At 49.8% G+C, this 23,229-nt stretch overlaps 8 protein-coding genes across 8 annotated transcripts; 4 read left to right on the forward strand and 4 right to left on the reverse strand.

The window, feature by feature from the left end:
- Positions 1-439: 439 nt before the first annotated feature.
- J7T55_010365 (glycoside hydrolase family 128 protein) lies at positions 440-1,183 on the reverse strand (the record flags this gene model as incomplete). The annotated part of the gene is made up of 1 exon (XM_053144900.1): positions 440-1,183. The coding sequence occupies one exon, from the start codon at positions 1,181-1,183 to the stop codon at positions 440-442; it is 744 nt and encodes a 247-aa protein (XP_052992213.1).
- Positions 1,184-2,372: 1,189 nt separating this feature from the next.
- On the forward strand, positions 2,373-3,116 carry J7T55_010366 (uncharacterized protein; the record flags this gene model as incomplete). Its single annotated transcript, XM_053144903.1, has 3 exons — positions 2,373-2,426; positions 2,480-2,869; positions 2,940-3,116. 3 exons carry the CDS (start codon positions 2,373-2,375, stop codon positions 3,114-3,116), a joined length of 621 nt encoding a protein of 206 aa, XP_052992214.1.
- Positions 3,117-4,436: 1,320 nt separating this feature from the next.
- J7T55_010367 (uncharacterized protein) lies at positions 4,437-5,783 on the forward strand (the record flags this gene model as incomplete). Its single annotated transcript, XM_053144904.1, has 4 exons — positions 4,437-4,718; positions 5,012-5,175; positions 5,227-5,294; positions 5,365-5,783. The coding sequence occupies 4 exons, from the start codon at positions 4,437-4,439 to the stop codon at positions 5,781-5,783; spliced, it is 933 nt and encodes a 310-aa protein (XP_052992215.1).
- An 825-nt stretch (positions 5,784-6,608) lies between these two features.
- On the forward strand, positions 6,609-8,762 carry J7T55_010368 (uncharacterized protein; the record flags this gene model as incomplete). Its single annotated transcript, XM_053144905.1, has 1 exon — positions 6,609-8,762. The coding sequence occupies one exon, from the start codon at positions 6,609-6,611 to the stop codon at positions 8,760-8,762; it is 2,154 nt and encodes a 717-aa protein (XP_052992216.1).
- A 488-nt stretch (positions 8,763-9,250) lies between these two features.
- On the reverse strand, positions 9,251-9,848 carry J7T55_010369 (uncharacterized protein; the record flags this gene model as incomplete). The annotated part of the gene is made up of 3 exons (XM_053144906.1): positions 9,251-9,492; positions 9,547-9,680; positions 9,748-9,848. The coding sequence occupies 3 exons, from the start codon at positions 9,846-9,848 to the stop codon at positions 9,251-9,253; spliced, it is 477 nt and encodes a 158-aa protein (XP_052992217.1).
- A 3,127-nt stretch (positions 9,849-12,975) lies between these two features.
- J7T55_010370 (major facilitator superfamily transporter) lies at positions 12,976-14,960 on the reverse strand (the record flags this gene model as incomplete). The annotated part of the gene is made up of 4 exons (XM_053144907.1): positions 12,976-13,997; positions 14,079-14,147; positions 14,209-14,449; positions 14,520-14,960. 4 exons carry the CDS (start codon positions 14,958-14,960, stop codon positions 12,976-12,978), a joined length of 1,773 nt encoding a protein of 590 aa, XP_052992218.1.
- A 3,229-nt stretch (positions 14,961-18,189) lies between these two features.
- Positions 18,190-19,280, reverse strand: J7T55_010371 (uncharacterized protein; the record flags this gene model as incomplete). The annotated part of the gene is made up of 3 exons (XM_053144908.1): positions 18,190-18,365; positions 18,487-18,972; positions 19,031-19,280. 3 exons carry the CDS (start codon positions 19,278-19,280, stop codon positions 18,190-18,192), a joined length of 912 nt encoding a protein of 303 aa, XP_052992219.1.
- Positions 19,281-20,344: 1,064 nt separating this feature from the next.
- J7T55_010372 (uncharacterized protein) lies at positions 20,345-21,277 on the forward strand (the record flags this gene model as incomplete). The annotated part of the gene is made up of 1 exon (XM_053144909.1): positions 20,345-21,277. One exon carries the CDS (start codon positions 20,345-20,347, stop codon positions 21,275-21,277), a length of 933 nt encoding a protein of 310 aa, XP_052992220.1.
- Positions 21,278-23,229: the final 1,952 nt, after the last annotated feature.

Raw genomic sequence — 23,229 nt, forward strand, 5'->3', positions numbered from 1 at the left:
GGCCAGTTTTCACTGCTTCATGAATATTGAGGTACGGAAATTATCGCTTGACTGCCCATCATCGGGAGAACGAGGATTTGCATGAAAGTCAAGTTTGAACTAAAATTTCGGAAGGAGCCAAGCATTCAGTATTTACGGTAGTACCTTCGCATAGCTTTTGGGATTTGTGTGTATCTGCTTTGGGAAATGCTTTTGGAATACTCACTTGCGGCTGAACTTTGTACTTATAAACTTTGTTGGAAGGATGCAACTCTACTCAGATTTCATTGGAAATGAGGGACAGACCTGTGGACGCGCCCACTTGAGGATGATTAATTCCCGAAAAGCGACGGCGCCCAGCCAGACCGAGCTACATGGTAAGCCCTAGTTTTGGACTTATGCTCGAGACTCTAGTGATGATAGAGACGGAGGAAATTCGTGAGCATAAGTAAATGTTACTCTATTCGTCCCTATATGCTATGCCCAGGGGCGTCAACCTGCCTTCACCATCCAGCATGCCGGCCCATCGGCCGACAGTCCCACAGTCTCTCATGGGTCCAAACCAGGCATAGCGCTCGACCCAATCCAGGGTATCAAGGTACTTGGCGCTCTCCCTCGCAAAATTCTCAACGTGCTCCCGCGGCAGTGGATTTTCCACGCTCCAGTTCGTGCAGGCGTACTCGGTGATCCATACCGGCTTATCTGGACCAAGTTGGTGGTGCGTACTCCAGATATAGTCGTAGAACTGACCCAGCTCAACGCCGTACCAATGGAAGCAGTAGAAGTCGATGTCGGAGCCGCCCTCGCGGATCTTGGCGAGGAACTGCTGCAGCCAGCCGACAGCATGAGGCGCGGACGAGATCCCTGGGCTTCCACAGCGCACGCCGGCCTTTCGTAGTGGCTCGATACATCGCAACCACTCGTTGGCGGCGAGGTCGACGGGCATGTTTGACTGGTCTGGGAGCTCGGGCTCGTTGAACGCTAGGATGGCTTGGGCACCGGCGTTGCGGGCGTGGTCGTGCAGCTGGTCGATGTTGACGTGGTTCCACTGCATGGGAATGAATTGGAGGGATCCGCCATTGGGGGTTGGGTGGGGGGACCAGTTGTAGAGCCACGAGACTTTAGAGCCCGGCTTGGTGAATGCGAGAACTTCGTCTCGGCCGTGGTTGTCGGTGGGCCAGCAGAGGCCACGTTTGGAGGCCATAGCTTTGGTCCTGGGGGACAATGGGGAGAAAGATGGAAGAGGAGACTGGATTTCACTATCGGAGTGTGGCCAGAGTCAATATCTGGCTTGTGTTGCAAGAAGAAATAAGGGTAAAGCTGTGTTTGTGGATCTGGGAATATTTGCAGTTCAACATGATGTCAAAAGGTGGCTGAGCTGCTGACGTAATGTCACGCAAAGAATGGACGAACGGCGGCATCCAACAAAGTTGCTCCTTGCGTTGATGTCACAAGAATTGAGCAGAAGGCTATGAATGAATTGTTGATTTCTCTATCCGAACTTGCAGTCCGTTCTCCGGCTGCTTCATTTGTGGGTGACAAGATCTATCTTTGGTATGCACAACCCCTCTGGCCACCCATGTACTCGTTCAGTGCCAAGGTTCTCAAGGTTGGGGTTGGGAGCTGAGGGGTCGAGGTCTCTCAACATCTCGATGGTGCGTTCCTCCAAAGTTTCAAGGGCGGCTTGGTGTCGAATTGGTCAAGCCGGTGAACAGTTGGGAAGACCGGCGGATTCGGCACTGTCTATATGTTGCAGTAATTTGAATATAGATGTCTTTATGTAACGTGGGTGTCTCATCAAAAGTTCACAAATCGATGGACTACGTTCTTGCTCCCTGTATCTCTAACAGTGTCAGAAAGAAGATGAAGTTTGGCTTGTATTATCTATCAGAGAAACTCAGTTTCTGGGTCACTCTCAATTTTGACATTTACGCACGTGGCCAGCCTAATGTTGGCGAGGTGGGACATGCCTTTGTACCTACGCATTGATCCCAATCGGACTTGTAAAAGGATATAGATGCATCCCTAGACGGTCTCCTTCAGGTAAGGAGGTTGTAAATTACACAAATCATCTTCAATGGTATGACGATCCAAAAAGCGGAAGAGCGGAACAGAAATAGAAGGTATTACCAGAGAGTGATGACTTCCTTTTCCTTCATATTCTCGTTCGGGCGCTGCAAATGCGCCTTCCTCGAGGCAAGTGACCGGTTCTGTTTATCTGAATGTTGAAGCAGGGAACTGTGTTTTCCTGAGACCTCTTGAGACCGTTCTTCTAGTCCAAGTCTTCTTCCAATGGTTGACCTGACTACCTTTTGACGAAACACGAACTGACGAATACGAACCCGAGACCCGATATATCCTGTCGTCACAACGAATCCTGGACCAGATACATCATGAAGCTCTCGATTATCTTGCACGCGGCAGCCACGAGCCTAGTCCAAGCAGCTGTAAGACCCTCTCTATAGTTGCACAGCTCGACGATTCTAACTCCTTCCTGCAGGCCCAGGATTACATACGTGTCACGTCTGCTCTTACGGACTACGGCATCGATGAGATGCAATGGATCTTGAAACCGGCATTCGGCGAGCCTCTCCTGATCAATGGGACCCTCCAAGAGATCGAGGACCATCTTGAGGGGAGTGAAATCTTGCAGCTTCCTCCACGGCCTCGAGCCGAGCGGTCTGCGGCGCATGATCAACGATACAACATCGGCAGAGAAGTCAATACTGTTAAATTTTGCGGCGTCTTCCCCATGGCCGACGCGCATCATATCGCAGCTCTAGTCCCTGCCATCGGAGTCATCTCGGGGCCCGCGGTCATCGGTCCAGGGCCTGGCAACTGTGCCCAGGTCAGTTGTGCTCAGAACTCCGCGATATGGTGGTGCAACGACGTAAGTCCCGTTGCTTCTCCAATCGGCTGCAAATGAAAACGCGTATCCTGACATGGAATCTTGGCCTCAGCGGAACATCACGATAAAGCTTCCTCAGGGTACTCAGGAGCTTGGCGACGCAGTGGAGGCAATCATCGATCAGTGCTGCAAGACGACGAATTGTCAATCATCCCCAAACTATCCCATCTCTGGACAAGCGTTTTCAGATGAAGGATGGAATGTCTTGATGAGAGGAGAGAGCTGCTGAGTCGGAAGAATTACCAAGGGCCAAATGGCAGATATTGCATTGATTGGAAGGGCCAAGGAAACCCCTTGCATTGTTCATGGTTCTGTTTTCTGCAGCTTGGTTGTATTTTTTCACAAAGTCCAATTGGCGTGAATAGGCGTACCTTAATCGGACAAGGTTATCAGCTTTTCCTCCTATTTTCCAAAGCCCTTTCTAAGCTCATGAGCTCGACCATACGAGCTCGAACTTCGATATCTCGTGAAAAATGTTCAAACAAATTTTGGTACGTGACCACTATCTACTGTGTCTAATATCTAAGTTCAATGCCTTTTCCGGTGCGGAACTTTTGCCTGCGCTCGGCGAATATTGTGTACGCAGGCAGTGCTCTAAGGCTCGCATCGTGATTTCTCGCTCCAAACGTCCGAGTATGTAAAAAGTTGTATATGATCCCGTCGGATTAGAGGTGTTTTCGCCGTCACCCATCGGGGCTGAAATATTCTAGTGGGTCCTTCAGCGTCGGTTCCGAACTCGTCCCGAAACACCGATCATCAACCAATTCACATATTTACCAAGTCATTGCGCTTTTCAAAACAAATCACGGCACAGGCCGCGCCTGCGTAGACCCGCTGCCGTGTTTGCTATTGGGCCTGGGCTCCACTGCGTCCCGGACGCGAAGAACCCGGAAGCCCCGGGGCGGCGGCATTCACCGCGCGTAAGAGGATTGTCACCCGGGAGGCGGGTCTTGTGACATGGTCCGGGGCACAACGCAGACCAATCCCGCTCGATGCTGGACGAGATCCTAGGCAATACCAAGCGCGTTCTTTCACACTGCCGTACGGCTGCAGTCAATGCGGAGCCCGATTAGGGTTCGTATCCATATTACACGACTCAGCTCCCGAGGAAGGCAGACGCACTACCACTTAATCGAGGCCTAGCACTTCGAGACCATGGAGCTGAAAGGATCGACCAAAGTTTGATGTTGGGCTAGCAATAGCAGGCACAATAGTAGGACGGAAGAAAGACATATGCAGGCAACATGGACAAGAAAGCTGTGTCGCTTTGACTTTAATGGATCAAGCCCCTATGGAGCCTCCAAGATCGTGAATGAAACATCAGCCCCTGTGTCCTGAATGGGCCCTTGTTGAGACAAGCTTAAACGGTGATTACAACGCGGGCCCACGGGATGAACGGGGGCTTTTGCAAGACTGTGTCTGCACCAGCCATAAGAGGCCCGATTTCCTGCGCCATGATGGGACCGATTCAGGGTAGTTCTATTCCGAGCTGTCACTTGCATTCAAGCCTCGACCAAAATGACATGCCAAAGGCGCCAACTCATTGAAGATGCTCGCTGATTCCGGGTCTCTTTACCTTAAACCCTCCGACGACCTTGCGCTTGCGACTCTAGCTTTGTCAATAGTTCTGTCTGTCCTGACTCTCGCCACCGTTTCGCTAAGATGCTGGCTTCGCATGCAAGAGAAGCTCTTTGGGGCAGATGATGGTATGATGCTCGTCGGCATGGTCACTTTTCAGGCAACATCCTGTGTGACTGCATATGCCTGCTTCATCGGCATAGGGACCCACGATGCGAAAATCAACATGGTACAATATTCTGAGGCACACAAGGTATGTGCAATGCTAGACATGAAGACTGGCTCGTGTCCCTTGTTGTTTGATCAGCTCTAAATAAAGATTTGCAGTACTTGCTTATCTGGGAACTGCTTTATTTCACAGCTGCAATGTTCATCAAATGTGCAATTTTTTTGACCATGTTGCGCGTTACGGCCAAGTCAAGTCACAAAATCGTACTCTGGATAATTATCTCCATTGTCATCATGACTGGATTGACTGGGATAATTGGAGGCCTGACGGTGTGTCACCCCATTGAGAAAAATTGGGATCTCACGGCTACACGTCAGGACTGTGCCTACGACGCTGTCTTGGTTATCGGGTTCGTGGTGACCGGAACATCTATTCTAACGGACTTTGCCTGCGCTGGCTTGCCGATTTTTATTCTATGGAATATGCAAATGGACCGTAAGATGAAGATACTGACATGGGTCATGCTGGCTCTTGGTGCCAGGTATGTTCAATGCGGCCAGGATGTTTACCACATAGCTGATTTCCTTTGTAGTGCATCTTTGTCAACTATCGTCCGAATTCCATACCTGCAATACTGGAGTATCAGGGCTGATCAACTTTGTAAGTTATCTCTCAAATATGTTTTTATGAAGCATTTGGGAGGACGTGAAGCCTAACGAGCACTATGCAGACAACATCGCCAATGTTATTATCTGGTCGATGTTCGAATGCGGGATTGGTATAGTGGCAGGCAGTCTCTCTATGCTGCGGCGGTTGGTAATTCAGTGGGTGCCTCAAAGGGCCCCTGATGAAGAAGAACCATCGACTCCCTTGCCACCAGCCCGCTCTCTCATCACTATTGGCGGGTTCGTCTCCAGCCAACAGACGAAACCCTCTACATCTCGCCAATTCAAACCAGCGGACCTAGGTGCTGCGATGAGTACCAACCGTGTTGGCACATATGAACAGCTTAGCGGCTCATCGGCTGGGAACAAATCGGCTTCAGTTGCTGGAAGCGGCCACAACGGGTTGGAAATGACGGATCTCGGTCATAAAAGACGCCACGGGAGCGATGCAACGGACAAACGGCCCCTTCGAGAAACGTTCTGATAGTTCGAACAAGCTTTTTACCATATTGGGAACTTAATACCGGTACAGGTCTCTTACGCTGACCCATGGCATTACTCACGCAGCTTCATATATGAGTAGGCGTTCACCTAGCAACTGAGTAGGATTTCCCTCTGTGGCTATGAGGGCACGACAATCCCACCTGTCCCAAGCCGACTTGGCTGTATTAGAAACACACCGCATCGATGTTGTGCATTAGCCGTGTCAAAGCTCAGAGAGATGATTAATACAGGTAGAGCTAGTCTCGTCTGTGATTCGCTGCTCGGCTCTTGGTCCGTATGGCCTCGGGCCGGCGTCAGGAACCGTCCCATGCTAGTCGCGCCCAGCACACCAACTGGTTTGCACAGACCGGCCTAACAATTTCGAGAAGACGTTCTTTGTTTCCCCTTTATAAGTGTGTCTACACGGGCCTTCCTTCGCCATATAGCGGCCTACTATCAGGTTCCCCACGTGGTCAATCCGCGACCGCGGGTCAAAGAGCAGGCCTCCTCACAATGCTTATACCAGAAGTGGATGTCGGCTATGAATGGTGCCGACGACGAGTGCATGTCTTTGTCACGATAGATCCATTTCGAAGCAGACGACCGAAGCCACCAATTGCAGCTCAGACTCAATTCAGTGCCCAAGGCGCTTTAGCTGCGCCTTGTGCAGTTTAGCTTCACAAGATGCACTGAATGCTCAGCTCCGGGTGAGCCAAGTTCATAACCTAGCCCCCGCGCATCATGATCTTGCAATCCCTTGTGTCTAGCTTGAAGAGCTTCTCCAAACTGCAGCTGGTTTTGCAAAACATCCATCCAGGACACCACAATGACGACGACACCCTCTCCCCGTCAAACGTCACCGGACCCATTGGGGATCACGGCTACAAAGTCAGACAGCTCTGACGATAGTGTCACAACTCCTTGCCTCGGGGACGCGGGGCGTCACCTGTATGGTAGCCTATTCAGGCGGGACTCATCTTCCACCACCCTGCCTTTCCCGGAGTTCAAAATGGAAAACGAGGCTTCTGATCAGCCTGTCAGGCCCTTGTCGCCCCCTCCGTCGCCACTATCACCATTAAGCTCACGAAGGAAAAAGATTCCGGATCCACTGACCAGGCGTTTGAAGGGGAAGTCGGGCCTGAAGTCGCATGTCAATGAGTCGGCTCTGCGGCAATATACGGATTATGATACTCTCGGGACTCCACGATCGCCATTCTTTTCTCCCGGTATCTGGACCGGGAATACATTTGGCGAACCAGATGCCAGAACCAACTTGGAACAGTTTGAAGATGTTTTCACTCCACAACTCCCAATACTGGATGTCTTCGCGATGACAACCGTCAACACCGTTTTGAAAGATCTGGCTGCAGTCGCTCGTATGAGGCAATTTGCACAGTCTTGGGGCCGGTACAAGGATATCGACTTCCTCATGAAGGTTGAGGAATATGCAACTACGATGAACGCAGTTTCATCGATCATGGCAAATATCTCGATGAAGTTCACTGGCGTAGCGGCTTCCCAACCCATTAGACTCCCGATGGCGGTGTCCAAGAGTCTTAACACCGACATCAAGAACGTCTCCACCTCGCTTCTACCCGGGCTAGAGAGCCTTTTCGATGATGCCAAGTCACATATCGAAAAGAGTCTTGCACAAGATATCTACCCTGACTTTCTCAAAAATCAACTATCTCTCGGCCTGCAAACTATTGGACCAGGGTACTCACCCAGCCAAATTTGCTCAGGATTCGGGGATTCCTTTTGTATCACTGATTCTTATCAAACTGATTCCCCTATAGTATTTGTGTCGGATGGTCTGGCCGGCCTCACTGGATACAAACATGATGAGCTGGTGGCGAGAAATTGTCGGTTCCTTCAGGGTCCGGGAACAAGGGCAAGTGGCGTTGATCGCATCAGAGATGCTATTACGAAGAACAATGAGTGGTCTGAACTACTACTGAACTATCGGAAAGACGGCCGGGTTTTCTGGAACCTCTTATTCACAGCGCACTTGATGGGGCTCGACGGCCAAGTTCGCTACCATCTTGGGGGCCAAGTCGACGTGACAGAAGTTCTGGAGTCGCAAGAAGGCGTCGCCGGTCTACTTGGTTATGTGCCTCCTCTGAGGGACCGCAAGCTGCCGACTCTTGATGAACACGAACATCGCGGATCATGGCGGAATGCGTTTAAGGGGGAAAAGCGACCGGGTCGGGAGAGGGACGCCAAATATCCCCCGCAAACCTCTCGCAACAAATTCTTCAAGACGTTTAGACGTCATTCTCGAAGTGATACACCCGTATCCCCAGTCGATACCGAGAGTAATCACGACCTGTCGACCTCTGAGCCATCTACGCCTATGGACCAGAGGGGCTCAATCAATCTTCCAACGTCTCCGACTCCGACTCATCATGCAGTCCTCTCACCATACTCTCGATTCATTGTTCTCGATTACATTCCCGCAGGCCCATCAACACATTCTCATGACAAGAAGAGCTTGAAGTCCCAGCTTCCAGTTGCATTCTGTTCCACGGCAGTGATGGACAGCTTGAACAATGGCAGCACTCAGAAGTGTTTGGCAGACGTCATTGGCAACAACATCTTCAAGGTCCTCTCGGAGACTGGGAACTCGTCATCGGTGAACAAGTCATTCAAATCTACCGTCCGAGCGAACATTGCCGAAGGACGGACAGCAAAGCTCGACTTGACGCTCAATGGACACAGCCTCCGCCGCCCTAGGGGCCTATCATTATCCAGAAAGTCCAGTGGAGTCGGCATCTCTGCATTGGGCTTGGGGGGAGACGCAACGCCAAGTTCGCCCCACCATAATCGCACTCTGCACAAAAGCATTAGTTTGGAGAGACTAGTGCCAACAAACCACAGCAACGGGGCGGCAGAGGATTTTGTCAGCTACTGGACTCCATTGAAAGACGGGGAGAAAGTCACTCGATTTGTAGTCGTGGTCCTTATCCCTGAGGTGTCGTGATCCGGGGGACCATCTCGCTGGCGCTTTCAATGTTTTTATAGCTTGCGTGCCAACCACACATATTTGCCGGTTGAGTGTATTACTGTGGGGGATAGTCAATTGTGCAAAGTTGTTGAACTAAAGCGAACCGCGAGTATCTCCCATGGCTCTTCCATCCGATTAGTAGTGCGTCTAATTCACTACAAAAACAAATTACCTTATGACTTTCGTCAATTGGCCATGTCACAGAAATGTGTTTTGTTTTTCTCCGCATGTGATTCAACAACATTTCATTGTTGACTTAAATTACATTCTGCCTCTTACATGTCATTTGTCCCGGGGAGAACATTGACCTGAGGATTGGGAAAGATTCCACCCACCAAAGAATTATAAAATGTCCATCATCTAGTATCTCCGGACAGAGTTCACCCTCAACTGATGTTTCTCGTCCGAGGGCAGTATACAGGAATGACATCGCCGATTACTCGTTATTCCACCCGTTCATAAGATTAATTATTTTCCTGGGAATCATCGCCTTGTCCATCGGTGTCCACGGGAGGGGTAAAGGGGAAAGGAAAAGGGTTTGCAGGCGCAGGGGCAGGCTGTGTACCAGTACCAGTCCCGACCCCAGCTGTGGCAGACTCGCGCTGCCAAAATGCCCACACGCCAGTGCGGTAAGTTGCACATTGCCCGACTCGAACAATCCCAGCTTGATTGCAATTATCATCAGCGCAGGCAAACAGGGTTGGGTCTGTGATCCAGTTGTTAGCCGCAAATCATTATTCGCGCATAAATTACTGCTTACTGGATGTGCAAAGAGCGCTGACGCAAGTCACTTGCACCCATTCCATACTGGCCACACCGGCGGGGCCAGGCATGACCACGTTGTTCTCGGGGTACTCGGTTCCAGCAGGCTGTGTGCAACCTGTGTCCCAGAAGCTGACAGATGGTGGAGAGTCAGTCTATTGGTCGTGACGGAGAAAGATGCGGACAATTCTCCTCTTACAAGTTCACAGTCCCATAGTCCGGAGACGTCTGCCGTGATGGCAGAAGGGCTGGGCTCGCAGCCACGAGAGAGACGAATATTGTCCAGAAAGCGGGTAGCATTTTGAGTGTCGTTCGAGTTTTGGACACAAATAAATCCAGCCAGACACCAAGCGAGCACGGACTCAAATTTGATTGTTGAGATGAACTACAAAGTCTCCTGGTTGACATCTGTGGGCTGCTCTCCGTATTTATACACGACGGCGGAAGGCGTATGGGCAGCACGTCTTGCGAAAAGAATTCAAATTCCCCGCCAAGTCATCGTGAACTATCCAGCAAATCTTCAAAGTTCCAAGCTCGAGTGCATTCCATAGCACAATTGAAGTCATCCAAAAATAGAGTCTCCAAGTTCCAATACAAGTCGCTCATAACGGCTGACTTTGTTCTTGAAGTTACATTGGACTTCGAGAAAAAGAAACCTTGAACAAACTCCCAAATTTAAAGCTGTCGTGCCCATACGATGCACGCTCAGCCGTTACTAGTGAGGCTGTTTATTACTCCTTTCTCCGGAGCTTGATTTGTGACCACCTACCCGATACGTCCTCGCCAAGCCAACTGTAATTCGATTGCAGCTGAAACACTATCCAGGACCTCGTAGGCGAAGTCGAAGTTTCCAAAAGCCCAGAACCTAACAGCCGAAAACAGGAATACCACCACTGACGTTCCTACGGGCCGACTCGTCCGATGTCTTACCTTAGCATTCATTGGGCATTCAAGTCACATCTAGACTGCGAGATCGACAAAAAGGCCCTGGGAAGTAATTTATCTGACTAAAGTAGACAAATTATTTGTAAATACTTTCCGACCCCCCCGGACTTCACCAATGTTCGCCGCCATGCTATGTGTAGGTACAAACACCTAAGAGAATTAGTCTCACTGATGGTTGCGAATGCTCATATTCTAACAAATGCCGTGACGCCTTATCCCCAACTTATGTTTGCGCACTCTAAGACCTGGAATTATTACGACTCACCTGCCTCAGATTGTGATGTGTGGTTAATGGGGATGGCGGCAAAATTAAGTGTCATGGAAACGAAACTCAAATACGCTTCTTGAAAGTTTCGAAGATCACCCAAAAGTGATTGGCTGCCGGAGGACAAAGTTTGAGTCTCGTGGTAGGACCCTTCACACCAAGTCGCGGTCCTTGCCGGCGTCCGAGAGGCGCTATATTTAGAGTGAAAACTTCTGGGCCCGACCGTGGCGCCTCAGTGAAACTTTAAAAACAACGGTCTTCTACCAATGTGGCTCATTCGTTCCTAAGGTTCGAACAAAATGAAACCTGTTCTGGAAGCTGCACCAGCTGCCATTGAATTACACGTCGATGGGGCTGGTCGCGTCGCTCAACGAAGGACTTCAGCAAAAAGACTGAGGATCCTACATTCATTTGTGTTGAGGAATCTGTTTGTCCCTGATAATAATGACTTACACAAGCAAGGCTTCGTGCTGTTACTTCCGAAAATAGCGATCCGGGCGGAAAAGTGATAACATAAATGCAGCCGATCCAACATTGTCGTGCGCTGTGTTGCCCTGCAGGGTTCGACATCAACTCCTGCTAGGTTCCAACAAATTGGTATTCGCCGAAGACACGCCCTGCTGTTTCAGAATCCCTACGATTAAATCATAAATCACGCAGACTCTTGAGGTAGCAGCCAACTTAGTATATAGAGCTGGAGTATTATCACGCATGCCCGCCAGCTTTAGGAAAGTTAGTCCTCATAAAGTAGCAGGACCGGGTAAAAGTTTCACCAAACAATGAGTGATACAGCTTATTTTAGTGACCATCGGGGGATTAATGCCAGTATGCGTACCATACATGTCGGAGCACATGAAGAGAGTGCTATTGCGACGATGCCAGCTGCTGCAGTAGATGGTAAGGTGATAAATTTGTACATAGATCTGACCACAATGTTCAACTCTATTAACGATTGAACCGCGTGCCATGAACTATACTGGAGGATTCATGAGACAAATCGACCTTCAACTATTAGGGAAAACCCACATTGAGTCTGAGTTGATGTCAAATTCAGTTCAAGAGACGGATGGCGATCAGGCAAGTGAATGGGTGGGAAAAGCGTGTAGATATGTATTGGAGTAGACATAGGGGAAGGGGAGCCGATCTCACCAATGTACAAAGTAGGTGCTGGAACGACGGAGGGTAACAAGACACCGACCAAGTAGAGAAAATGCCAAATGTCGCATCAAGCTTTCGTATCACTGTCACAGCGTTACATGATGGGGCAGTGGTTTGAGACTTTTGCCTTCTAAGCCCATACTTACATTGGATTCAGGTGGAAAAACATATTGCCACTACAACCTAGACGGGGAATTCATGATACTTGTCAGTCAACCTGCTCGAGAGGTCTATACCGTGCGGCTTGATTCTCTTTGGAAGCAGGGTATTTGGTGAAATTCCAAATCAGGATGGCGTTACTCATAGGTTCGTTGAGAAAAAGGAGTTTTCCGCCTCGTTAATTCTAGGGCACACCTGAGTACTTTGGTGAGTTAGTATGCAGCATTCTGCTGCCCATACCTCGAGATTAGCAGTCGCCTGCTGACGGTTACCCAGGTCGCGAACCGAGAATGAAGTGATCGAGCATTGAATGCTCTGCGAAAGTTTCGAAAATAAGATCATGGAATAATTTATGCGTGGCTGGCTGTTAAGTTTGCCTGCCTGACATGCATCCTACCCTACCCAGGTGTCACTTTGCTTTCGGAGGATATGCAAAGTTGCAATGTTCTGTTGATGGAAATACCTCGTACCATGGCAGCATATTAACTCTTTCGTCTTAAAAACTGATTGTCGTGGGCTAGATGATTTTCAATGCAATATTACTCGCTTCGATGAAATTCTGTCTATTTGACACTTTGTTCAACGCTGCTTTACAATATTGCTTTGAAATCTAACAATCGTGACAGGACCGGAAAAAGTACCAGCATCTATGTGAATCTATCCTGCATGCGCCATCCCATTTTCCTTGCCAGAAACTTGATTTCTTTCATCGATCATAAATATCTCAAAGGGCTTCGAAAGAGCTCTTCATGCCAACAATGAAAACATCACTTCAAGCCCTGATGTACTCAGAGAACTAGCGTTCTCGCTCACTCAACAAGACTCTCAGTAAACCTCCTCAGCCCTGTTCTCTGATCCCCACAGTATCTCATCGACTCTTGAGCACTGACGGGCAGGCCACTAATCTATAGTCTTCGTAGTCCTCTCCTCTCGCCAACGCTGCCCAAAGACCCACGTTAACACGGCAAGCGGCGTGCAACAAGCCATTACAATCGCCAATGCCAGAAACGTATACCCAGGCCCCAACTTCTCGATCATAGCATCAACAACAGCAACGCCGACTGCGCCGAGGGTGCACCGTACAAGGTTATTGATAGCTGTGGCACTAGCTCCCTTCCCAGGGCAAAGGTCAGAGACGAGAGTCTGATTGGCAGCGAAAACCGCGTTGCTCGTTGCCGCGATGATGAATTGAAGAGCTAGAGGAACCGCGATGTAACCAGGACGGTTAGATACAGATCGTGACACGCTCATGGAGAAGCCATAACCCGTGACAGACGCGACGAAGAGTGCCACTATCCACCAGAGATTGCGCAATCGGGCATGCTCGATTGGGAATCCCGCGGGAATGGCTTTGGTAGGAATCGTGTAGTCCATTGGAAGGCCGTTGTCGGACCTGTAGGTGTTCTCGTACACTCGAAAATCACGCGTCATCAGCTTAGCCACGATGGCGGAGCCTACTATTGTGCCGATGCCGTTGGGTAGGTAAGCCAGACCGATCATGGTCTCATCCAGGTGGAAGCGATCCTTGAACAGGCCCGTCGTGCTTGATGTCACCATGGACCATATTGCGTATACCACACCGCCGAAGATCAGATTGGTCAAGATGTCCCTCTGCACCAGCAGCTTCAGTGGTGAGATGAATGTTGCCAGATCAACTTTCATTCTGCTCGCTCCTTTTGGCGCATCCTGCTCATAGTATTTTGGCTTGACGCCGAAGCATTCGATCAGCGGCCGATAGATACCGCCGAGTCGGACAGTTCCGTTTCCAGCAATAGATCGCATTGTTTCTGGGAGGAAAAGCACAAGAGACACAATCGTAAGCGATGAGAGAATCCAGAGGAACACAAAAATGGCGTGGAATCCAAGGTAGTTTGACAATGCACCGCCTAATACGGGTCCAACAGCAATGCTGAAATTACGAACTGGAATACGCAAATGGTTAATGGTCCGAGATGGACATTGATTTCTCGATAGGGAAAATTTCAATATGGGGTTGAACTTACCGGCTTGGTAAAAGCTAATGAAACTCCCTCTCTCTGACGAGGGTGTAATATCTTGGATGACTCCATTCCCTGTAAGATCTGTATTAGAAACTCTTAATTCCACATGAACGTTCCATATCATTTTGCGTACCAATGCTAACTGTTGATGCACTTCCAACCGCCTGTAGGCCTCGAAAAACCAGCAGCACCGCATAATTTGGAGCAAACGACAAGGCAATGTTAGCGACAATGTAAACACCAAATGACGCCATGTAAATAGGGCGGCGCCCTAGTGCATCGGCAAGAGATCCCCAAATAACGGGAGATATTGCTTGACAGATGAGATAGGATGTGATGGTAAGGGATACTGCTTGCAAGCTAACATGAAAATCCTTCAAAAAGGGGTCAGCTACAGAATATTTTTCCATTCATATTCTTGTCTTCCAATTAAGTAGCACTGACCTTAGCTATTGCATCAAGAGCAGGAAAATAGATATTAGACGACAGGCCGGAAAAAAGTCCAGCGATGCCGATAAGGATGACGATAGCCCATTTCTTACTGCGTGAGAAGACATGATAAAGTTCTTCAGGCTCATGAATGGGTTTTGGCTTGGAGGTGATGTATGGCTCCTGCTTGAGAACCCCGAGGTCAACCACAGATGTCTGTCGCGTGTAAGGAGGAGAGCTGTCGGGAGTGATACTCGGAGAGTATTCAAAGTACAAAGGCTCTGCCCAGAAGGTATTCCCAGGCATCGCCTGTTCTGATCTCCGGGAGTCTACATTCAAATTCAAAGGTGGAGAAGACGAACGAGTGCTTGGCTCCGAGGACGGTTGCGCATCTGCTTCTGAGATAGCGGGGATGTGTGGCGTAGCCCCAGTCTGTGGTGTTGTTGTAAAGCTCATTGCGGAAAGATCGTCACAATCTTTTGCTCACGAATGTCTCCTGACACAGAAGCTTTCGAGTCAAATATCGAGATAGTCGGCCACTCGACATCTTATACTCTTCGACAGCAGGGCAGCGACCGTGATGCCAAGATATCAGGAGGCTCTACATGCTCCATGTACCAAATAATAGATCTCCTGCCAACTTCGTGCTTCAGGCTATCTCTTGGCTTTGCGAGACCGGATCCCTGTGTCATTCCGGTGCAGCGACAGTGCATTGCAATGCGACATGTGTGGGTTTGGGTGTAACTTCTGACTGCAACGCTAAACCGCTTCGCCCCATTTACTTCCGCAAGGGCAAATTGGCAATCGTTCCAGACGAACTAATGTCGAGTAGTGGCAAGATATCGATGAGGCGCTGGAACCGGGTAAGGACCATGCTTCAAGCCGACATTGTGAGAATGCCTAACAGTGGATCACTTTCAGCCGCAGAAATCCATGCCCAAACACAAGGCTGGGTACCATCGCTCATCATCCCAAAGGGACTCTACCCGCCACCATTGGATGAGCCGCGTAGCTGCGTATGTCGTCGAGATACTCCTTAAATGATTACGTCCGCGCATGAGCCAGATTGTCTCCGAACTTGCCCGACTTTACCGAATTGCCAATTGTCAATACGACCGCGTATAAGCCACACCGAAAAAGTCTGGAATATTCGCCCACTCCAATCAGGAACAACGAAGATATAGGCACATAGGGGTATGAATAATAACCTTACGATAACTAGATTCTTCACTTTATAGCTAGGCAGTACTTCGCAGCGGAAAAGCGCTGAACGGCCAGGACGTACTGTGTCTTAGGGGGTGGGAGATGATATGTTAGGTGTGAACATAGCATTGAACCCATGAGTTATCATTTCCGGGTAGCATCCCCATTTTTTTATATCTTGACACAGCCTGGCTATGCGCGGCCGTATTGATGATTGGGCTCGGTTTGATCGGGTCGGCATCTTGGCACGTGCTTGGCGTATTGTCGATTAAAGGGATGATGCATATCGGGGGCGGGAGCTACCGGGAAACATCCGGACTTGGCGGGAATAAGCTTTGCCCCCCATCTAACCCCCCACGCTCTTTCAATTTCAGCCGCTATTGGTGAACGATGTCCAGGAACAGTTGGCCAGACGCTCATGAATTGGAACCGACTCACGATAAGTTCCCGTGGGCTAGATGATGGGATCAAGCTCACAGCCTTGAAATCAAGAAGTGTGACTCCTCGCCCGAAGAATTGCGCACGGCGGTCTTCGGAGTAGCAGCCATCACGTGGGGAAAGATGGACTTACCGTTGGCTGCTTGAGACGTCTCATAGATCGGCACAGAAACGTACCTTGTACCATCTATTCAGAGCCGTCCAAGACCTACCACCACTCATCGGAGCTCCTGTCCTCCTGTCGACACTACGAGAGAGTGGAGGCCACGATGAATCTCAAACGTGGCAAGATGCCAAGACTGGACCCGCGGATCCCCTCAAGCCGATCGCGCTTCTCTTGTAAATCGCAAAAGTGGCTGGGGCCGCTCATGCTCATAGACATCGCTGACCAACGGCGACTACAGCTCGCGGTATATCGCAATTCTGTGCATGCATTCCGTGGATATTTCTTGTTTAAATCGCTTGACTCACTTGTTGCCTTGAATCAACCAAAAGTGCCTGCTGCAAGACTTCTCGTTCGTTTTCTTCATACAAGAAAGAGCAAACTCGAGCCATTTAGCTCAACAATCATTAGACCTTTAATGCTTCTCTGAGATCGTTAGCCGCGCCACACGGTTTGGTGGCAAACACTTCTATCTCTTATGAGCACCTCTACTGGTACCTCAAGTTATTCACAGACTTATCCGTGATCATATATATGAATAAACACGTCAGTGTAAAAGTAATTCCGGCTTCAAGCGTTAATTCACATGTCTCGTTTCAATACAGAATAATTTCTCGCTGTTTTGAGTCAGTCATTCGTGCTTGGCCCATGTCTTGCTCCGCATTTCAGATTCGTGTGAGTGCTACTGTAGGCTTTGGAAGGAGGTTGCCAACGGATTACTCATGGGAACCACATACCTCATGTGGATCTTGTTTTCAACGGAATCGATACGTGTTCCTAGACAGCACTCCAGAAGTGGAGTATCTCCCCTTGCAGTAATTGATCATGGTATTGAACCAGCCGGGAGCAGACTCGATCTGTCACGCTGCAGCAGCTTCGAAGCGGCACTCGTAGCATTGAACCAGTAAATCCTCTTCGAAACTCGGCAAATCAAAACTCCATGAGCGATATAGACTGGCAACATTGTCACCTTGAAGGGCCTGTATTGCGTCAAATAAGGAGACGGACGGAAGCAGACGAAAGAACAACTCGCCCCACTACGACATACACGACAAGCCCGACGATATCAAGATTTCCATCTGCAGTCAGATCGATCCCTGACAGATACGAGAGACCAAAGCAGTTGTCTCGTTGCCTGCGAGTGTGCGCAACACAACTGCGTATGCGAATTGGAGCAGCTTAGACAGCGTGAGTCGGGCCTATGCGCAAAGTGTTGCGACTGCGCTGGCCAAGTCAAATGTGTAATTGAATGAGCTTGTTGCTGTGCACCTAGTAAGAATTGGCCGTCACTCTCGCGTTCCTATTCCTACCCGAGTTTCTCGGTAGGGTTGGTGTGGTGAAACGTCTAATTTTCGGAATGTTGTCTGCAACCGAAGATGTGCCGAACGCAGTCGCTGTACTTCCTTCTACCGAGTATTTTATGAAATTGGTAACCTCGGTGATCTGGCCGAAGTGAATATCGTTTTTTTCCCCGTAGATGAAATCATCTGCCTGATCGAATGGGGCAAATGGCCGAAGGTTGGGTAGCAGCCCGATGTATCCTACTTTTGCTTTGTGTGCGTATCTGTAGATACTCCATTGAAAGGTGTTTCATCCGATTCTTGCGGAAGCGATACCGGATGTACATGTAGCCTTGAAAATTGGTCCATGGGGGCGTGCGTTGTGCAGCGAAGTATGCACAAATGACAGCATAAGAAATCCATAGCGTGCCACAAGCTGCATATGCAGCACACACATACACCATTTCATTTTGAGTAAAGCGGTCACTCAGACAAGTGATATATTGACCACCACCTCAAGCCTATGGCAAGTCGCAAAATATTAGAGATCCTCTCCCCACCTTTGAGTGTCAATAGTAGATTTCCGCCTCATATCGGCTTTTCATATCCGGTTTTCTGTCTCTCGGCGACTCAGGTGGACGTTATCGACGCCCGCTGATGCGACACCAATGCACGGCACGGCGGTGACAAAATCATCTGGGCAAGGGGGAGATAAGCCGCGCCTTTTGGAGATGAAATAATCCAAACAATTGATGAAGCCTATGTTATCTTGTTCTGCTGTATTCATATCTTAGTAACATTGGTGACCGTCCCTCCTCACACATGACAAATTAATCAATGACATAGAGTATACCGGTTAGACAGCAGAACAAATGCCTTCTCATTCCCGATTAATCACGTTTAAACCACCTTCGAGGTCCAGTGGTGTCAGGTGGTGCAAGCGTAGTCATGTCGTGAGCCGTTGTGTTCCAGATTCCCGTGGTACTGGGCTGATGGGTGCACCCAGTGCCTTTGGTGCACCCTCCGGGCGAGGTGACAGGCGTGGTCTCATTAGCTGCTGTAGAACAGGGCAGGGTAGTCGTCTCCGTGTGTGTGACAGTATGATTAGCAATCTGTGTGGTCCACTGTGTCTGCCAAAGCGTCGTGGTGGCCGTAGAGCAGGTCTGGCCCGCTTGGGAGCCGCAGCCACTGGTCTGCAACGTGATTGGGAAGCACTTCTGCTGGCCGAAATTCGGCGACACGTAGATGTTATATTCTGCGTCAGTGGCTGGACAGGCAAAGAAGGACGGCGAGCCTTGGTACAGCAGCGTGTTGTTGGGGCTGATAGAAAACCCTTTGGTGGGCTCCTTTCCCTGGTCGCATTGGAACTGCGTCGTTGGAGGGTCTTGAAGAACGTTAGAATGCAAATATCGCATGAGGTCACTTGATTGATGGTCTCTTACCTGTCACTATACACCCGAATCCATGCTGGTCCGTGATTTCACCTCCCTGATCAATACAGAAGGAGGATGTATCATAAGACCCGTTTAGTCGGATTTGCCCATCCTGAAGCTGCCCAGCTGGGCACTCAAACGTGCCCGCCGACGAGATCGTGAATTTGCAACAATCAGACCCGCCACTCGCATCACCGCCAGTAAGTGCTAGAGGGAGCGATAGAATGACTGCAAAGCTCGCAAGACGTAAGTACTTCATGGTTCAACTGGGTATGAACGAGGGCTTATGCCAATGCAGCTGTGGAAGAAGAAGGGTCTGGGTTGTAGAAAGAGAAGAGCTCGACGCCTCTGTTGCGCCTACAGCCATCCACCATCCGCGCTACCGAACTTGTCTTTATACAAGTAGCGCATGTGGACTTGGACGAGACCGCGTGCTTGCCTACTCTAAGTCCTCTATCCTCGCTGCGCTGATCCAGATGTCTCGCTTCTCTCACGATCTTCCTAGCTCCATCGGCGATTCTCACCCCACTCTGATCCTCTTGACCACATGTCATCATCATGTTATCTTTTGAAGAAAAAAATGCATCGGATCACATGAGGTCTCTCAGGGAGGGTAAGGATATTGTCATCTCGCTTGCGCAGGCAGACACCAGAGCTTAGGTTCGTGATGGTTGTGCACGCCGTCCAAGGAAATTAGCGTTGAAGGAATCCGCCACAAGGCTCTTGACCAGTAGTTCTATTAACCTGTCTATACTTGCTCAGCTTCTTCAGTCTACTGCAGATAAGACGAGTTCATCACATTACCAGGGTGTCAGGATCAGTCTTCTTCTCTGTGCTGCGCAAGAGTTCGGAGATTGAGGATGTCGGTTGTCTACAGAGCAAAGCATATTTTGCAAACTATTTGATATGAGCTCATTGGCTTCCTCGGATTCAGGCTGACTTTAACGCCACATCTTACAAGTATTCCCATGCAGACGGTCATCTCAATCAAAGGCAGGCCACCCACGCCGATTAAGCCAAGACAACCGGTACAAGTGTAAGCCGCACACCACCCCACCCCAACTAAGCGAGCTGGTACAGTGCTTACAGCTCGCCGCAAAACCCGGCTCGAAGCAGCTGCAGCCTACATCACCTACATAGAAGCTTGTGCGGACCTGCATATGAGCTATGCACGCATCCTGAGTCTGTCGACGTCAAAGGTTCCAAACCTCCTCAGTACGAGATCATCAGGGGAGCAGCGTCCGCGATCAGGTCGACGTTCAGGCACGACCAATTTTGTTACTTGACAATTGAACTCTTTAGACTGAATTGATCGATTTCATGATGGATACAAGACTGAGCAGCCCTGAGATTCTCCTCGGAATCTTGGCCACCCTCAACCGACTTGAGAATCGCTTTGAAAGCCAGAGTGAGCGCTTGACCGACCTCGAGGTCTGCATCCAGTCACGGTCAAGTTCCCCAGTTGGATCACCTCACGCCATTCAATGGAACAAGCACTCGGAGCGAGCAGAGAGGGCCTCTTCCGTGTTCACAGACTCAGGATCCCGTCAATTTGCACTCGGAGACTACCACGCTTCGGCGTACAAGGATACCGTTGCCAACCTCCGCAAGCGCTTCGAGTTCATCGACGAGAGCCTCTCTGAGCTCGAAAAAACACGAAACGCTGGGGGGCACGAAGACGATGACTACTACTCAGCGTCTATTTACTCTTCTCGACCTCTCTCACGCCTGGAGCTCGAGAGCTTGGCTGTTCCCAATCTACAAGTTGCAACAGGAAGCTACGGTACCACAGCCAGTGGTTGTGCCAATGCGCCAATTCTGACTCCGGAAGCCCCGGCTGTTCCCTGCGATGACACGGCGACTCCGTCAACACAGTCGGAACGCAGCAGTTCTGAATGTCTTAGCCCATCTAGCACAGCTCAGACCTCTCTAACGGGCTCATGGCACAAGACTCAGAGAGTTCACAGTCGCCTTGGACCAGCTCTGCAGAGCATCAAGACTGTTGTCAGGCGCTCGGCCTCTCTGAGGTCTTCAAGCACGGGGCACAGCCGTGCCTCGGAGAACATGAATGATGCTGTGGGGGTCGAGATGCTTTCTCACCATGGGTCCCGTAGTGTCGGGGACCGATGTACACACGTCGTCAGCGTGACAGAGAATAGGGCAGGGGCCTTCTTGTCGTGGGTATCGGGCAAGCTGGCGAAGCTTGGTCGCAGCATGATCAATCAGCAATTCAAAATGCTTGACACAAGGGGCTAAGGGATCGGAAAAGGAAGACAGCTAGGCATATTCATTTCTCGGCAAATTGCAGCTGTTCCCAACTGCCAGTATTTCATTTGTAGTACAGATCAACAGCGTAAATCAACACTTCGATCAAAAACTCCATGCTGAGGTAAATCGCGTGTTAGCAATCAAGCTCCTATGAGCCCTGACGTTGAAAGCATCCACGCAACATCCAGATGTTTGAGTCGGTCAATCGCACGTCAGCGAAAGTTTCCCGTGGTAAACCTGTAGCACCTTTTCTTTGACCTAGAGCTAGCTAAGTGTGTCATCATCCTGGAAAGACAGGCCGGGGGAAGTGGGAAAATGTGCACGTATAGTCTAGGGCATACAAGTCAGCTTACTACAATTCTCACCTCCCCAGCACGTGGAGAGAGACAGCATGTATGAACCAGCTTGCGACATACCGTGTGTGCCCATTGCTTATGCACACACACTTGCAGGTTGTGTGGCGCCTCTGACACGCAGCAAATATGGCCTATTATCTGTAGAATCTTACGCCAAGTGTTCTGAAATCCTTTGATCACGCCCGACGTCATGAACAGCAAGAGAATGGCCATAATCATGTGAGCGGTTTCACACTCAAATATACTCTTAGCGCCACACAACATATACACATACTGAACACTATTCCGACCCCCTCCCCAGCAACAGCCTCCGACTAGTCACCTATGGACACTATCACTGGTGGCTTCGGATCCTTTCAGACGTGACAGAATAGGCGATAGTCTAACACCGAAGAATTAGACTAGTCTCATGTTTTAATCTCACGACACTCTTGCGCTCAAAAGTGAATTGCCTCATGATCAAGTGGCATCGGTATGGGCACAAATCAAGTTAGTGAACTCCGAGGCTGAGAGATGCTCGGACTCTCGGTCTTCTTCCTCCTTGATTGTTATTACCAAGCCGAGACTCAATCCCATAGGCTCAGATTCAAACAACTAAGCTGGGAAGTTCTAGTTTTGCGAGTGATATTGAGGATCCTCAATTATTGCGCTCAGCAGGCCAGGCGCCTAGTACCACACCAGGTGAAAATCAAGACCAAGAAGGGGGCACATCTTCACGCCGTAGGATTCTAGTCTTCGTTTGAGAGGGTGTCACCAAATTACAGACGTATCCCTTGCCCGATCACACGTATGATTCTGATCGGCGATGACTTCCATTCCCCTCGAGGCCTCGCAACTTTTTGCCGTGTTTTACTTCTGTTCGGCCTTTCTCGTAAAGCTGCCCTCGCTATTAGCCTGGTGCCTAGACCGCTAAGTGTGACAGAACATACCAAAGCTATCCCATAGCCAACTATAAACCTTCAAATGGGGCTCAATGCCGATAAACTGTTGAGCCCTGGTATCCTACTAGTATGTCGTTGCACATTCGAACTCACACATCATGCGATCTCTACGGAGTGTTGCCATCACCAGCAGCCTTTTCTTGCTGGGCCATCTTTCCAATGCTTTACTTCTTCGGTCAACAGACAAATGCGCCCCTGGAGAGTACTGGTGCCAAGATCGTTGCGGTTCTGACTCGTACGGTCAAACATGCTGCCAGACACCAGATGGCCAACACAATCTTTGCGGTGCAGGTAAGTCTGACCCGCCCTACTTTCTCTTTCTAACATGGAGCGAGCCATGGCTGATAGCAAACCAGGAACAACATGCTGTCTCTTTGGCTGCTGCCCATCTGGTTCTGTTTGCAATGCCGTAGGAGGCTGTGACAATCCAAAGGCAGGAGGATGGCACTCATCATCGGACATGCCATCTGGCAATGCATCATTCCCCTCGCCCGCGAGTAGTAGTTGTGGAAAGGTTCAAACTGTCACTGTCCGCTCAGTGACTCAACTCACCCGCTCTTGGTTCAACCTTGATTTCCGGTACACGACTGTGACAGTCACCACGTCTTGCCCCAGTAATAGTCCAACTACTGGTCCCGGGCAG

The sequence above is a fragment of the Diaporthe amygdali genome (genome assembly GCF_026229845.1).
Source record: "Diaporthe amygdali strain CAA958 chromosome Unknown NODE_19_length_847323_cov_64_739301, whole genome shotgun sequence".
Lineage (NCBI taxonomy): Eukaryota > Fungi > Ascomycota > Sordariomycetes > Diaporthales > Diaporthaceae > Diaporthe > Diaporthe amygdali.